Source organism: Choloepus didactylus, chromosome 14, assembly GCF_015220235.1.
Source record: "Choloepus didactylus isolate mChoDid1 chromosome 14, mChoDid1.pri, whole genome shotgun sequence".
Taxonomy (NCBI): domain Eukaryota; kingdom Metazoa; phylum Chordata; class Mammalia; order Pilosa; family Megalonychidae; genus Choloepus; species Choloepus didactylus.
Genome location: NC_051320.1, coordinates 34,581,837 through 34,596,414, shown reverse-complemented (window position 1 = coordinate 34,596,414; position 14,578 = coordinate 34,581,837). Strand labels below are relative to the sequence as shown.

General features: G+C 39.9%; 1 protein-coding gene across 1 annotated transcript; it reads right to left on the bottom strand.

Annotated features, from left to right (window-relative positions):
- Positions 1-650: 650 nt before the first annotated feature.
- Positions 651-2,948, bottom strand: LOC119509580 (cap-specific mRNA (nucleoside-2'-O-)-methyltransferase 2-like). The gene is given in 5 exon segments (XM_037803567.1): positions 651-1,404; positions 1,406-2,456; positions 2,459-2,497; positions 2,500-2,728; positions 2,730-2,948. Coding segments are annotated over 5 exon segments (2,292 nt in total).
- Between the last annotated feature and the right edge of the window lie 11,630 nt (positions 2,949-14,578).

Sequence of the window (14,578 nt, the reverse complement as noted above, 5' to 3'; positions counted from 1 at the left end):
GGTTTCAAGTTGTCCTGCTATCCCTTTTAGTTGGATGGTTGTGGTTAGTAAAATATTCATAAAACAGCACACTAGATTCCTTAGAACCATAAAAGCAAATTGGGTAAACAGCCTAATCTGGCAAGATGAATTCCCTGAAATCCACAACGGACATGTTAAGTGTTAAAGGAAGTCAGTGTTGCTGAGGAGTAACTCACCTCCTTTCATCAATGACCTACATCAGTTCATTAATGGCATTAGCCATTGAGTCATCTGGAAATAAGAGTCTGTTGAGAGGAAACTAGTTGGAAAAATCTGAATGAAGGCAGACAGGTACAACTCTTAAGGAGATAAATAAGACCAACTAAACTGCATATGCAAGCATGGGTGTGTCTGCCCCAAGCATATAAACACATCTCATGTTTATAGGTTGAATATTTTCACTGCATAGTTTCCACCACTTGGAAGAACCCTACGCCTGTGGGCATGCATATCCTGTAGGTCAGAAGTAGTTAGTGGTTTTCCAGAATTGATGAAACTTTGATTGATGCAAAAACTGGCCTTTCCCTAAAATGAAACTTCTGAGGTTTTAAACCCATAGAGCAAAGGGACAAAATAACACTGGAAACTCTAAGAAGTAAAAGTGAATTCCAGAAAGGAAATGCTCAATTTCATAACTGAAGGCTGCTGCTGATCTCTTCTCTCTCTCCTTGAATAATCAAATGCAAAAGCCTTTTACCAACGGCAGCATTCAAATCCCACAAAAGATCAAGTAGTGCCCCCTTAAGGAGCACCTCCATCGGCACAAACTGTAAAACCTGCTGGGGTGCATCAGTGTTGAGCACGGTGCTCAACAATTCATTCACATTCTGCAGGTAGTGGAAAACTGGATTCAGAAGATCCTGATAACCAACACATAGCAGGACTGCACAACGCCTCAGGGACGCAGAGGATGTGGGACAAGAAAATGTGATGAGTCTAAAACAGCTGTGGAGCACAAAGATCAAACCGGCCATAAATCTTGTGAAACAAGGAAGTACAGGCAAAATCATAGCATCTCCTGTATGAAGCCGCTGTAATGAATACAGAAGGCAGTCCAAAAATAACTGTTGGTAAACTGGGTCTCCATCATGAAGCAATGAACAGATGAAATTCATGAGTTCAGGAGATTCAAGGAATCGAACTTCCAGTGGTATGTGCATTTTTATATCATGGAGAGTTGGCAAACCCACAATCAGGCACTTTATTTGGTTGCTGGGTCCTACAATCTGCCCATCCTGAAGGCACTTGGTAAGGCTAAACAACTCAGAAAATATCAGTTCTTCAGAAAAAACACGACAACAGCAATACTGTTGTTTTGGCCTAAACTTGGAATCCAAATTCAGAGCTCCTTCTAATGACTTTTTAATTGCTTCATTAAGAGTCTAAAATTTCACCATCACAGAAAGGAGAACACTTTACATTTGGCAATTTCTTTCCCTCTAAAACATGCCATAAGTGACACTCAAGATTGGAAGCTGTGCCTTCCAAAAGAGAACTTTGCCGAGGATGATATTCAGCATGTTCCTCAGCCCAACTATTAAAGTATCCTTTAGCCACCTTATCTTTCCATGAAAGGGTTTCCAGCATCTTCCTTTCATTATAGGTTTTAAAATATCTGTTCCTCTGCCCAAACCATTTTGTATTTGTACTACAACCAATATTAGATTTTTTTACTAGCCAATTATTTCTGGAAAGAGGCTTCAGTTGAAACTTTTGCATGAAATATTGTACAGCACAGTTCCTTAAATGATGCAGCTTTGCTTGTTCCTCTTTTCCCATGAACTCAAACAGGTGAATGTTCTCAGAAATAGCCTCTAGCTGATATTTATGAAAGAACACACAGCATTCTTCATGTCTTTTAAGAAAAAATTCGGGAATCACATGATGGGGGAAAAGAGCTTTTCTGGTCATTTCATTCCCAAAATTCAGCATCACCTTGGTTAACAGAGGACAAATGGCCTCTTGTCCCTTATAGTGGAGACATATCACACAGACTTCTGAGTTTCCTGCCTTGCTAGCAGCAGGCTTGAAAACATAAACTTGGTCAAAAGAACAGTTCAGCAGGTACATCAGATTTATGGAACGATGTTCAAACAAAGTAAACATCTTCAGAACAAAAGAAGCACCAACTCCAAGAATTGTCAGAGCAGTGACAACTTCACAGTAATGCAAAGAAGAGACTAAAGCTTCTTGTTCACCTGGGTTTCCTTGACAATCAAAACTCCCATCTGCAGTGATCAACTGAATGGTAGCCATGCTGCTTACGAAATTCTGAAGTCCAGTCAGATATTTCAGGGTCATGATATCACCAGTGTTATCTGGGCCAAAGTACAACCAATGCAAGGTATTTGTGATAAGCCGGTCATCCATAATCATCATAAGATTATCGTTTGCTTCATGGTATGGATTCAGAGTATTGGCTACCCAACTCCACAGGGAAACCTATGGGATTTTAAGTAATGATTGAGACTAGCTTAAAAGCTCCAGGAGCTTCACAAAGGTGTAGACAATTCAGTTTTCCATTCTGAAAAGCTTCCTGTGGAAAAAGTGGAAAGCTGCACAAAATCTCATGAAACTTACACCACACTGCAGCACAAAGTTGAGCATTCACAGACTTTCTCACATGAGAAACTATTTTTCCAGCTTTATTAGTGAAGGCAGTGTGTTCATCCCACTCATCCAGTTTCTTATCACTCAGTAAGTTTTTTTACTTCATTTAGGGAGTTCTTCAAATCAAGAAATGCATTAAATTCCGTGTGGTCACCGGTGGAAATCTCACTGGAATCTGGTAACTGCCACTCATTATTAAGTGACTTACAGTAAGAAAGATTCTTGGTAAAGAGTTCAAAAATGTCAGCAAGAACATCTGGGCTAAACATCTCAGAACTTGTTATCTGATGAACTGGAGGCTTTCTGCACTTACTCATTTTCAAAATAAATTAAAATCTCAGGTACTGGAAAGCCAAAAGAGGAACCCGGGCCTGATAAGCTTTGCTCACGCCCACCTCGGGTCACTGGGTCAAGGGAGACTGCGCTTCATTCGCTCTCCTCAAGCGAGGGAGCCATTCTCCATTTCCGCCTTCGGGGTTGCTCCGCGGAGTGGCTGCTGCTTGTGTTCACGGCGCCCCTGGGCGCAAGGCCTGGAAGGCGGCCCAGACAGCTGCCCGGACCCACCTTGGAGGCACCAGGAGCGGGAGCGGGAACGCATGCCCACCTCTGGGCCGCGATGCCGCCAACCGCGGTCTGAGGGTCCTGGTGTTTTCATTTTCGTGTGCCTCGAGATATTTCCTGATTTCCCTTGTGAGTTCTTCTTTGACCCATTCATTAAAAGTGCACTGCTTAATTTCCAAGTATTTGTGAATTTTCTAGTTTTCTTTTTGTTACTGATTTCCAGCTTCATCCCATTGTGTTTTGAGGAAATACGTAATACGATTTCAGTATTTTTTAATTTATTGAGACTTGGTTTGTGACCTCTTATATGGTCTATCTTGGAGAATGAACCATTTGCACTAGAGAAGAATGTGTATCCTGCTGCTGTTGTGTGAAATATTCTATATATGTCTGCTAGGTCTAGTTGGTTTATAATATTCTTCAAGTCCTACTTCCTTATTGACTTTCTGTCTGGATGTTGTATTCACTATTGAAAATAGTGTATTGAAGTCTCCAACTGTTTATGTAGGACCGTCATTTCTCCCTTCAAATCTGTCCACATTTGCTTCATATGTTTTGGGGCTCTGCTGTTAAGTGAGTATCTATTTATAATAGTTATGTCTGCTTGTTAAATTGACCCCTTTTTCAGTATATGGTGAGTCTCTTTGTCCCTCATAAACTTCTGTCACTAAGGTATATTTTTTCTGATATTAGCATAGCTACCCCAGCTCTCTTTTTTGCGCGTTATATTCCTTTCCATCCTTTTGCTTTCAACCTACTTGTGTTTCTTGAATTTAAGGTGAGTCTTTTGTTAACAGGACATATTTGGGTCATGCTTTTTTATTCATTTTGCCAATATTTGTCTTTTGACTGGAGAGTTTAATCCATTTACAGAAAGTAACTACTGTTAATGTAGGACTTTCTTCAGCCATTTTGCTATTTGTTCTTTATAAGTCTTATACATTTGTTTCCCTCAATGCTTCATTAATGCTGTGGTGATTTGGAGCTATAGGTACCCCAGAAAAACAGATTCTAGAAGTTGGTCCATTTCTGTGGGTGTGAATCCATTGTAAGTAGGACCTTTTGTTGAGGCTACTTTAGTTAAGCTGTGACTCACCTCATTCAGGGTGGATCTTAATCCTATTGCTGGAGTCCTTTATAAACAGAATGAGTACACACACACATACACACACACAGAGAGAGAGAGAGAGAGAGAGAGAGAGAGAGAGAGAGAGAGAGAGAGAGCCATGGAAGCAAGATGCTGAAAGCAACAAACCCCTGAAGAGAAGGGAGAGACCAGGAGACAACACCATGTGCCCTTCCTTGTGACAGAGGATCCAAGGACTGCTGGCAGCTAGTCTTTGGGAAAAAAGCATCACCTTGATAATGTCTTGATTTGGATATTTTCTCAGCCTCCAAACAGTAAGCTAATAAATTCCCATTGTTTAAGGCAACCCATTTCATGGTATTCACTGGAGCAGCCTAGGAAACTAAAACAACTGCCTTCCTTCATATTTATTCAATTTCTTATAGCATCATTTTTAGTCCCTACTAATTTTTTTCTGTATATATTTCATATATTTTCTTTGTGGTTACCATCAGGCTTTTATTTAAAATCCTAAATCTAGTCTTACAATTATATTTTTGTTCCTTTGCTTTCTTGCCTCCTTGTTTTCTGATGAGAAACCAGCACTAAATCTTACTGAGATTCCCTTGTATGTAACACATAGCTTTCCCTTTCAGCTTTCAGAATTCTTGCCTTGTCTCTTGCATTTGGTAGTTGTGCTGGTTTGAATGTATTATGTCTACCCAAACGCCATTATCTTTGATGTAATCTTGTGTGGGCAGACTTATCATTGTTAATTAGATTGTAATTCTTTGAGTATTTCTGTGGAGATGCGCCCCACCCAACTGTGGGTGATGACTCTGATTGGATAATTTCCATGGAGGTGTTGGCCTGCCCATTCAGGTGGGTCTAAATTAATCACTGGAGCCATATAAATGAGCTGACAAACAGAAGGAACTCAGTGCAGCTGTGAGTGACATTTTGAAGAGGAGCTACAGCCAAGAGGGACACTTTGAAGAAAGCACAGGAGCTGCAGATGAGAGATAGTTTGAAGACGGCCATTGAAAGCAGACTCTTGCTCCAGAAAAGCTAAGAGAGGACAAATATCCCAAGTGCAACTAAGAGTGACATTTTTGAGGAACTGCAGCCTAAAGAGGAATGTCCTGGGAGAAAGCCATTTTGAAACCAGAACTTTGGAGCAGATGCCAGCCACATGACTTCCCAGCTGACAGAGGTTTTCCAGACACCATTGGCCATCCTCCAGTGAAGGTACTCGATTGCTGATGTGTTCCTCTGGACACTTTATGGTCTTAAGACTGTAGCTGTGTAACCAAATAAACCCCCTTTATAAAAGCCAGTCCATTTCTGGTGTTTTGCATTCTGGCAGCATGAGCAAACTAGAACAATAGTGTAATCAGTATATGATGTATTTTTTTTTTCATGTTTATCATGTTTACTGTTCTCTGAGCTTCTTGGATGTGTATATTCACATCTTTCGCTAAGTTTGGGAAGTTCCTTTCCTTATTTTTTGACTATTCCTTCTCTTTTTCTTTTTCTTCTCTTTCTGGGACTGCTGTAACACATATATTGGTGCATTTGATAGCTGTCTTAGACTATTTTCACTTTTAATATTTCTTTTTCCTTTCTGCTCCTCAGCCTGAATTATTTCAAGTGTCTTGTCATCAAATTCACTGAGTCTTTTGTTCTGCCAGCTCCATTCTATTCTTGAAACTGTCTGAGGCATTTTTCATTTCAGTTATTGTGGTCTTCAACTCCAGTAGTTCTGTTTGATTCCTGTCCTAGTTTGCTAATGCTGCAGAATGCAAAACACCAGAGATGGATAGGCTTTTATAAAACGGGGTTTATTTCGCTACACAGTTACAGTCTTAAGGCCACAAAGCATCCAAGGTAACACCTCAGCAATCGGGTACCTTCACCGGAGGATGGCCAATGGCGTCCGGAAAACCTCTGTTAGCTAGGAAGGCAGCTGGCGTCTGCTCCAAAGCTCCGGCCTCAAAACGGCTTTCTCCCAGGATGCTCCTTGTGCCGGTTTGAATGTGTTATGTCCCCCAGAAAAAGCCATATTCTTTGATGCAATCTTGTGGGGCAGACAGAATAGTGGGGATTAAGCTGGAACGTTTGAATTAGGTTGTTTGCATGGAGATGTGCCCCACGCAGCTGTGGGTGGTGACTCTGGTGGGATACTCCCATGGAGGTGTGGCCCCACCCATTCAGGGTGGGCCTTGATCAGTGGAGCCATATAAATGTGCTGACTCAAAGAGACTGAACGGAGTGCAGCTGTGTGTGATGTTTTGAAGAGGAGCAAGCTTGCTAGAGAGGAACGTCCTGGGAGAAAGCCATTTTGAAACCAGAACTTTGGAGCAGACACCAGCCACGTGCCTTCCCAGCTAACAGAGGTTTTCCGGACGCCATTGGCCATCCTCCAGTGAAGGTACCCGATTACTGATGTGTTACCTTGGACACTTAATGGCCTTAAGACTGTTAACTGTGTAGCCAAATAAACCCCCTTTTTATAAAAGCCAATCCATCTCTGGTGTTTTGCATTCTGCAGCATCAGCAAACTAGAACACTCCTCTCCAGCAAGCTTGCTCCTCCTCAAAACATCACTCCCAGCTGCACTCAGTTAGTTCCCTCTGTCTGAGTCAGCTCATTTATATAGCTCCACTGATCAAGGCCCACCCTGGATGGGCGGGGCCATGCCTCCATGGGAACATCTCATCAAAATCATTACCCACAGCTGGGTGGGGCACATTCCAAGCAAATCCAACCAGCATCAATGTCTGCCCCACAAAACTACAAAGATAATGGCATTTGGGGGACACAATACATTCAAACCGGCACAATTCCTTTTTAAAATTTCTGTCTCTACCTAAATTCCCAAACTCTTCATTCATTGTTTTCCTGATAGCCTGTGGTTCTTGCTCTGTACTTTCCTTCATCTCCTTAAGCATTTTTTAAGATCATTTTTTTAAAGACTGTGTTTGGTATGTCTACATTCTCATCTTCTTCATTGGTGTTTTCTGTATTTTTATCCTCTTCCTTTGGATGGGCCATCATTTCCTGTTTCTTTGGTTCACTTGCACACTGTACATTTAAATTATACATTTTAATATTTTCATATGTTATCTCTAAGATTTACTCCCTTTGATATTTGTTTCCTGGTTTTGTAACCAGCTGGTGATAGTTTTTCTTGAGCTTCAGCCCTCCTATCTGGTAGATCTGCCCAAAGTGAATGCAGTGTGCATATGTTTCCCTGTTTTTCTAGGCCTCTGTCTTGTCCTAGGGTTTTGCTTGTTTATTGTTTCCCAGGGGACAAACCTACCTCTCCCAGGTATCCAAAGACAGTTTGTACCAGACTGTCCACCTCTATAGTTTTTTATAGTCCTTTCGTTATCTAATGCTGCTTTTGCTTTGAGGGTAAGTTCTGGGAGGAGGATCACCCCAGGGAGGACTCTCCCAAGTCTGTCTTTCCCAGCCCAAACAGGGCCAGGGACCACAAAGGGCACCCAGCCCAGCTCCAAAGTGCCCTTTAGAGGGGGTCAGGAAGGGTGCCCAAAACTTCTCTGATGGCTCCCCAAAGCTGAACTTTCTGGCCTGCCTAGCAAATGTAGCCCAGAGGAAGCCCTGCATCTTTACATCTCCACACCACCCCCCTGCCCCACTGCCCCTATCTGTGAAAGGTTGAAACAATGGCTGCTGCCTGCCTTTATCTGAGGCTGGTTGAAATAATCACTACTCTCAGAGCTGGGATCCAGAGATCTGAATTGGCTACTTAAAAGCCATGATCAGTGATTGGCCATCCACACCGCTGTACTTGGGAGGAAAGATTTTTATGTCTCTTGCTGTCAGCATCAGCTAGCAGGGATAGGACCCTTGGTAGTCTGAAGCAAGAGTGGAGACGGGTGGTGGTAGCTGCTGCATGGAGAGAGCAATTTATAGTTCTTTACTGTAATTTATCAGCCTCTTCCTCCTGCTCTTCCCTGGATACTGTACAGTGTTCTTCTGACCTCTGGAGTTTCAAAATAGTTGTTTCAGACAGTGCCTGCATGTTGAATGTTGTTTTGTTGGAAGGACTGAGTCCTGAAGCTCCCTACTCTACTATATTCCCCTGAAGTTCCTCTCCTACCATTTTAAAATCTATTTCTTTTTTTAGTTTCAGCACCCACTCAGTTACTGCAACTTTTAATTGTCTTTTGGAATTCTGAGGAAGATAACTCTTCCAGTTTTTGCTAGTTGTTCAAAGATTCTGTGGTATAGCAGAATCCTGGGATGTCTTATGCTGCCATCTTAGACAACTGGAAATCTTCTTCCTTCTTGCTTTTGTCTCCTTATTTACCCTGTGCCCCAATCAAATTGTCTATATGCTTTCCTGGGTGCATGTGTTTGGCTTCTAACCTCATCAATTCTCACTACTTTGTATGTATTAACAATATGTTAACTGGTAATGCTTTGTCTAAAAAGGAAGCATGATGTTGCATGATTGATGGAAAGATTATACATGCTGACTTGGAGTCAACAAAACTGCAACTGGGCAATTCAAATCATTCAAATTTTCTGAACCTCAGTTTCATTATTTGTAAAACCGAGAGATCAGACATTCTCTAATATTTATCTTAGTTCTATCATTTGATACTTTTTTCAGAATTTCATGATATATTCTTTTTTAATACATACATAAAAGAAACTGAAGATTATTTACAAGGTTGTAAGTATCAGGAAGTTGAATGGAAAATTACTGTCCTGTTATATTTCTAAATAATACTTTACCTCCTTATTTCTCACCATGTAGTTCATGTATAAGTGATATCCATTACCTAAACTTTCATATGCATAGACCATCTGTTCTTTATGAATTCTGTTTCTGCTTTACCAAATATTGATACATTGTGCAACTGTGTGCTGCCAAATACTTAGGCCTTGCTGTTATGGCTTTGTACCAATTTCAAAATGAATATTTAATACAATTATTTAGGGATGAAAGAATAATATTAAATAAAGCCGTATGCTTATTGGTAAAGCATTTTATTTGAATAACTCTTTGTAACATAGTTTAGAAACTAAGTCCACTTGAAAAACTGGAAAAGCCCCATTTTTATTTGATTACTGAAACTATATTGGGCAATAAGCCCATCTGTATTAACAGTCCAGGCTGAATTGAGCTTAATTAGTATTTGGAATTGATTCCGTCCAGATACCAGAAAGCCCAAGTTGGTATTTTATTTGCTACTTCCAAAGGAAAAATATTTTCTCCAATGGTAGTGAACAGATTGAAAATGAGGACAATTCTCCTCCAGGTTTATAAACAACCATTCGATACTAGTGCTCAATTAGGACTCATTCAACTGTTGACTCTGCCCCAGATATTTTCACATGGAATTTTTCTCTCAGTTGTCCAGCTTTCTTCAGATTTTACTTTTATGACTACTTCTTATAAAAGTATATTTTCTTAACTAAAGAGCTATAACATGTCCAGATAGCATTCTTTATCTTCTGCGATCAGGCTATGAATGTGTTAATAACTTGTGTTTTAGAGAAAACAGCAAAGCTCCAGCTTGCTTATTTACTGAAGTGGAGGATTTGTAGAATTTGTAGAAGATAAGATGGTAATAGTTAATGTCAAGCTTTGGAAACTAAGCTAAGAAATCTATTTTTTTTTTCAATGTAGGAAATAGCAATTTATCAGAATTTTTTCCATCAGACAAGTAGCAGTGAGGAGCTGGAAGTGAGGATGGGGAGTCGAGAAGAAGGGTTGTTAGGAGAAAGACATTTACATTAAGCCAGATGAGAGATGGTAAGGATTTTTGTTTAGCAGGGACTGTGTAAAATAGGGGAAAGGGCAAGTAAAAGAGCTCCTTTCAAGGAGGAATTAATGACATATGACACAGGTGATGAGGGGACTGTGTGGCCATCTTGGCTCTTCAGATTTTCACATCCCAATAAAGATACACAAAGCTTGGAGAAGATATGCTGACCCGCATTCTCCACAATTTCCCGCAGGCATTTTGAAGGTAATGGAGAATACTCTTAACAAGGAAAGTCAGAACTTAAGAGACAATAGTTCCTCTCTGACTCCAGCTAAGAATAAGAAAGTGGGAGCAGAGAGCTGATATTCTCCTTTTGGGATTCATTGGTGTTTGTGTGTGTACAACAGGGGAGTAACATAAATCAATTACTGATAAACTCTTTTGAGCAAGGAAAGATTCCAGCTCATTATTTACAAAATAACATGTCTTTCTGTTTCATTTTAAGAAACTCTCACATCCTTCAAAACTAAAATTTAAAGTAAATAAAATAAAATAAAAAACACAAGTGAGGAAATATGCTTGCACATACTTTGAAAAATTGCAGAACATAGATTTTGCTCCCTCTGTCACTTCCCCACATGGCACCTTCTTGACACAGTGGCTGACTTGGACCAGTGAAAAAAGAAGATAGGAGGGAGGTCATGACCAACTCTTTTTCTCCTCTCGGTGGGCTAGGGCTTCTGTAAAGTTTTTCTGGGAATATATCTCACAGATCTCATGACTGGCTGATCTTTTTGTGCAGCTTTGAATTTGCTTCCCCTCCTCTGTCTCAATTTTCCTCTCACTTTCACTGTCTTAAAATTACATCTTTTTATAAAGCAGTAACCCTCAAACTTTAACAAACCTAAGAATCACCTGAAGAGGCTTTAAAAACACCCATATCTGGGCTCCCCACCCGCAGACATTCTGATTCAGGGCAGGATCAACCATCTTGTACTTTTAACAAGTTCCAAGGCAATGAAGATGCAGCTGAGGAGCAGACCACACTTGGAATGCGGTAGACTGGAGCTTTAGCACTGAAGCCTGTCCTTAGGCTCTATTTTCTTAAGTTACCTGGCTAAAACAGCACCCTGAGCTGAAAGATAAATTGGTATCACAATCACTAAACTTTTTACCTGTGGCTAATTGTGTTGAGGTACAGGTAGAAGCTAAAATATTGGGAGAATGGTAACTACTGCATGTAATGGATGTGGGGGGAGATGATAATTACTAGATGATGAAGTGGCTTGGTTCTTTTTTTTAAATGTAATTTTATTGAGATACATTCACATACCATACAGTCATCCAAAGTGTACAGTCAGTTGTTCACAGCATCATCATGGAGTTGTGCATTCATCACCACAATCAATTTTTTGAAACTTTACATTACTCCGAGAAATGAAAATGAAAATAATAATAAAAATAAAAGTACAAAGGAACACCCAAAACATCTCATAATCCTCCCCCCCCATTATTCATGTATGTTTTGTCCCCCATTATTCTATTTATCTGTCATACACTGGATAAGGGCAGTGTGAGCCACAATGTTTTCACAATCACATGATCACACTGTATAAGCTATATAGTTATACAGTCAGTCATCTTCAAGAATAAAGGCTACTGGATTGCAATTTAACAGTTTCAGCTATTTCCTTCTATCTATTCTAATACGCTAATAACTAAAAAGGGATATCTATAAAATGCACAAGAATAACCTCTGAATGACCTTTCAACTCCATTTGAAATCTCTCAGCCACTGAAACTTTATTTTGTTTCATTTCTCTTCCCCCTTTTGGTCAAGAAGGCTTTCTCAATTCCATGATGCCGGGTCCAGACTCATCCCTAGGAGTCATGTCCCATGTTGCCAGGGAGATTTATACCCCTGGAGGTCATGTCCTGTGTAGGGGGGAGGGCAGTGGGTTTACCTGCAGTTTTGGCTTAGAGAGAGAGGCCACATCTGAGCAATGAAAGAGGTTCTCTGGGGGTGACTCTTAGGCACAATTGTAAGTAGACTTAGCCTCTACTGTGCAGTAACAGGCTTCATAAGGGCAAGCCTCAAGATTGAGGGCTTGGCTTACTACAGCAGTAGTCTCCAATGCTTATGAGAATAACAGGAATTCCCCAGGTGGGGAAGTTTAATATTTCCAATTTTTACCCAGTCCCTCAAGGGGGCTTTGCAAATAGTTTTACTCTCTGCCAAATTACTCTGGGAGTATCAGGGCTTCATGCTAACTTGTGCAAACCAACCAGATCTCACCCCCTATTGAAGGTTCCATGTAATTATGGTGCTTGAATAAACTGACCATGCAAGTTAAATTATATTGCATGCTACAGAAAATACAGGTTTTCCACCAAATAAACATCTCTTCCTTTGGTCTCACATAGAAGCTGAAGTTTTAAAACACAGTCAGTATCATCCTTTTCCCTTTAGTCTGGTTTACCTTAGTCCTAATCAAGCCTATTTTATTCATATCTCTAATTAAAGTCTGATCTCTTTTGCAGCTTCTTTAACATTTGTTGTATGGGGTAATGGTGACATTCATAGCCACTGAACTCTGGCTCTGAGTCCCAGGTGTCACACAGACACCTGAAATTCCAGAGACTGACCAGGTTATACACAAACAGCTCATCATCTCAGAATTTAGAAATCACTATTACAACTCATGAATAAATGTGATTGCTGTAAGAGCTTACAATCTAGGAAACTTTACCATTCACCTTCTCCTGATAACCTATGCTCTCAGATTCAATTCTCAGAGTTTGCACAATATAGTTAGTCCGTAATAGTGAGGTGTTATAATGTTTATCTTTTTGATGCTGGCTTATTTCACTCAACATACTATCCTCAAGGTGCATTCACCTTCTTGCATACCTCACAACTTCATTTCTTCTTGTCACCACTCAATATTCCATTAAATCTATGCACCACAGTTCACCATTCCATTTATTGGTCGATGTACTCTTAGGTCGTCTCCATTCATTATGATTTGTAAATACTGCTACCATAAATACCAGTGTGCAATGTCCATTCATGTCCCTGCTCTCAGTTCTTCTAAGTATGTACCCAATATCAGGGTTGCAGGACCATATGGCAACCCCATAGTTAGCTTCCTGTGGAATCACCGCAGTGCCCTCCAGATGGGTTGTGCCATTCCTCTTCCTACCACAGGGAATAGATGCATCCCTCTCGCCACATTTTCTCTAGCACTTGTGTCCCTGTGTTTATTTTTTAAATAGTTTTACTTACACACCATACAACCCATTCTAAGTAAATAATCGATGATTCCTAGTATAGTCACATAGTTATACATTCACCTCCACAAACTGTATGAGGACATTTCCATTTCTGCCATGAAGAAAGAGGAAAAGGAGAAAAAAATGAAGAAAAAAAATATAAAGGATAGAATAAAAATAAAAATAAAGTAAAATACAATGAAAAGGTCAGACAACACCACCACCACCAAGAATCCCATATCACTCCCTTATAACCCCCTCTCATAGACATTTAGCTTTGATATATTGTCTTTGTTACAACTAATGGTAGTATCTTACAATGTTGCCATTAACTATAGTCTCTAGTTTTCATTGATTGTGTTTTTTTTCCTTGTACCATACAATTTTCAACAGCTTTCAATGATGACATTCATTTGTTCTCCCTCTTTTAAAAAGATCCTTATATTTGTACATTTAATCACCATCATTGACCACTCTAGGTTTCACTAAGTTTTACAATCCCAGTGTTTATCTTCTATCTTTCCTTCTGGTGTCATACATTCCCCTGCCCCACCTCTTTAAGTTTTACTCACAGACATCTTTGTTCAGTGTACTTACAATATTGTACTACCATCACACAGTATTATGCTATCCATTTATGTATCTATACAACCAATCCTGTAGAATATTATGTACTCCTTGTGCATTTATAACCTCCTTCTATCTCCTGACAGCCTGTGTTCTCAACTTGAACTCTCAAATTTCACTCATCAATATTAGTTCATATTAGTGAGTACATAGAGTACCCGTCCTTTTGTTTCTGGCTAATTTCACCCAATGTAATGTCTACTGTCCACCATTTTGTCTTTTGGATTTTATATGTCAGATCTTATTTTTATCTTCTCTCTCTCTCTCTTTTTACTCTTACTGATAGTCTTCATTTCTACTCTCTTCTCCAAACCTCTCTCTCCTGTCTTTTCCTATCTGCCTGTAGTGCTCCCTTTACTATTTCTTGTAGAGTAGGTCTCTTGTTCACAAACTCTCTCAGTGTATGTTTGTCTGAAAATATTTTAACTCTCCCTCATTTTTTAAGGACAGTTTTGATGGATATAGAATTCTTGGCTGGCAGTTTTTCTCTTTCAGTATCTTAAATATATCATGCCACTGTCTTCTTGCCTCCACGGTTTCTACTGAGAAATCTGCACTTAGTCTTATCGAGCTTCCTTTGTATGTGATGTATCACTTTTCCCTTGCTGCTTTCAGAATTCTCTCTTTGTCTTTGACATTTGATAATCTGATTATTATGCATCTTGGAGTATGTGTA